Consider the following 2,771-nt stretch of genomic DNA (forward strand, 5'->3'; position numbering starts at 1 on the left):
TGAATGACTGAACTGAGATCTTGCTCCAGAGGAGAGCGAGAATTCCACTCCTTCAGATGTGGTGTGTGCTGTGAGAATCCGCAGTGTGTTCTGTTCCTCACCTGCCCTGGTGCATCCTGAGAGCAGGCCAGGGAGCGAAGCCTCAGGGCAGCTCGGTGCTGTGAGGCTCTTCAGTGGCAAGAGCCCGTGGCAGGATCGGGAGGTGCCTGGAGGCAGCTGGAGAGTTGTGGATCCTGGGTGGAACCCGGGTGTCTGGCGGAGTTGCTGTTATCTGGCACTTGGGAATTCTGAGCTGGATCTTCCACTGTCCCCGCAGGGTTTTCCCATGAGTTTCCCAGCTCCCAGGGAAGCGAGCTGTCTGATTTCTGATCTAATATGAGCGAACAGCCCCATTTCCAGTGCTCCTCCTGTATCTGTGCTGCTGTAAGGGGTTGAACTGCTGAGCTTTGGCCTGTGTTTGCCAGGGCTTCCTTTGCAAAGGACGATCCTTGGGCCTGGCAGAAAAGACGCAGGCAGTGCAAGGTGCAGGTTAATGCAGAACGAGAGCTGTTCTGTCTGGAGTTTCCCCTCTGAGGAAGAGACCTGCACACCTGTCCTGCTGCCTGTCACTGGCTCTGGCTGTCACCTCACTTCTCTTCAACACAAACCCTTCCAGGCCTTCCGGGGAGCTGCTGGTGGTGAATTACTGATTTTGCAGTGATGTTCATTAAAGGCCTGATTCGATGACTGCAGTGAAGGCTTTTTCCAGGGAAGTCTTTCTTTTCCTAGTGTGCCCTGTAATGAACTTTGAGACTAACTATCTCAAAGGGATCTAGAAATCAGGGACCCCTCGTTGCAACAGCAGTGCCTGCGCAGCCTCTGTGCAGAGCCACTCTACGAGGAGGAGGAGGAAGGGGCAGGTGGGGTGACAGGTGAGGCTGTTGTTTGTGATTTGATGCTTTATCTGTTCTGATGAGGTGGGGTGTAACCGCACTGTCACTGGTATTTGCACTAGGTCCTCTCTGACATGCCCTCATTGCCAGAAGCAGAGCAACACCTTCGACCCTTTCCTCTGCATCTCTCTGCCGATCCCTCTGCCTCACACACGGTACGTGACTCTCTTGAAGTTAACGCTGGCTGTTTTCCATGCATATAGTGTTGTTTAATTTGCTACAGAAGGAAGAGACTTGTCAGCAAAATCTCTCTGGTAAGTCTTTAAAAAAGACAGATAGGACCACGCGGGGCTTTAATTTTTTGCTTTGCAGGAAAATTGAGCCTTTTACTTGTTTGAGAATGGCCCTCCGCCCCCACTGTTAACACCCTGTAGAATTAATTCTGGGGAGAAAAAACTGTCTTTGATTCAGGTGACAAAAATATTTTGCTTTTGACTTAATTTATAGCATTTTGAAATTAAAAAGGGGAAAAGGATGAAACTCTTTGAACTTTCTTTAGAACAGTCTCACTGATCACTCCAATTTCAAAAAGTGCAGTTAAAAGCTTTTTCAAAATACTTTGCTGTTTTGAAAGACAGCTGTTGCCAATAAAGAAAAAAGCTCCAGGGAGGGGAAAAAAAAGCCAGGTGAAAAGTTCAGAGCAAAGGTAAAGAGATGCACAGCAAAACTACCGGTTTGTAGATAAGCAGCTCCTTCACTTGATGTGCTGGATGTGGAAAACTTGTGTGCCCTCAAGGAGCGATGGAACAGAGCAGTGAAAGGACACATTAAATACGACTATGTCACTTTTGGTTGGTATGGAGGTCCCTGCTCCACCCTGAGTGGAGGCTGGGTGGGCTTTCCCGGGCAGGGTCCTGGTAGGTACCAGCCCCACTCGCTGCTGCCCGAGGCCCTGCTGCTGGTGGGGCAGGACTGGGTGCCGAGGGGCCACTGTTGGCAGCAACTGTTCTCTCCAGGTGCTTTAAGGTGCTGCCTCAGGCTGTCCTAAGCTGTGTTACCGAATCCTAGTTGGAAAATTGCAACTGCCTTGTCATGAAGAGTTTTATTTTCCGCTTTGTGGGGCTTTTTTGAAGAGGATGCTCTGCTTGTGGGAGCAAGTAACACCAGTCCGTGTAATAAGAAAGGAGTCTTTGGGATCAGACCTGCTTGCCTGGCTGCAGCCGAGCATAACTCCAGTATGAGGAGGATTGGGGTTGCCCTGCCACAGCTGGCTTGCCCAGGCTGGGCTGGCTCTGTGGGGGCTCTGCCCTGCAGTGCCCAGCACAGCCCCAGCAGTGTCCGTACTCTCCGCAGGCCACTCTACGTCACCGTGGTGTACCGGGGGAAGTGCTCACACTGCATGCGGATCGGCGTGGCGGTGCCTGTCTGTGGAACGGTGGCCAGGCTGCGGGAGGCTGTCTCTTCGGAGACCAAGATTCCCACAGAGCAGGTAACAAGTTGATCTCATCACCCATGTACCCTCCCTTCAGTGGGGGAGTGCGTGGGCTTTCGTTCTGTGTTGGAGTTGAGAAAATTTGCTGCCCATGACTGAATGGGGGAAGCAGGGGAGGGGCAATCTGCATCCTGATTTTCCCTGTGCATTGGCTGTTTGAAACCCAGTGACACTGGGATAGCTGTCAGTGGAGCACGCAGACCTTCTGCCTGATCACAGCGTGATCTGTGCCTGCTGGCACTGAGGAAACCGCCGGGCACCTATGGGGAATGAAAGCTGTTGGGTTCCACCAGAACCTCTTCATGTGCTCTCTTTACCCCAGCTTCTCTTTTTTGGCATTCCTTGTCCCTCTTCCTCACTCCCAGCTGATGCCAAGATGCCCTGAGGAGCGCCTGGACCCCTCAGCA

General features: G+C 52.0%; 1 protein-coding gene across 1 annotated transcript in view; it reads left to right on the forward strand.

The window, feature by feature from the left end:
• Positions 1 to 2,771, forward strand: part of USP31 (ubiquitin specific peptidase 31) — a 13,073-nt gene that overhangs the window by 941 nt on the left and 9,361 nt on the right. The window contains exons 3-4 of the mRNA XM_010145510.1: positions 995 to 1,087; positions 2,226 to 2,361. Of these exons, the coding sequence (XP_010143812.1) occupies positions 995 to 1,087; positions 2,226 to 2,361 (229 nt within the window). The remainder of the gene's footprint in view (positions 1 to 994; positions 1,088 to 2,225; positions 2,362 to 2,771) is intronic.

The sequence above is a fragment of the Buceros rhinoceros genome, unplaced genomic scaffold (genome assembly GCF_000710305.1).
Source record: "Buceros rhinoceros silvestris isolate BGI_N320 unplaced genomic scaffold, ASM71030v1 scaffold28741, whole genome shotgun sequence".
Lineage (NCBI taxonomy): Eukaryota > Metazoa > Chordata > Aves > Bucerotiformes > Bucerotidae > Buceros > Buceros rhinoceros.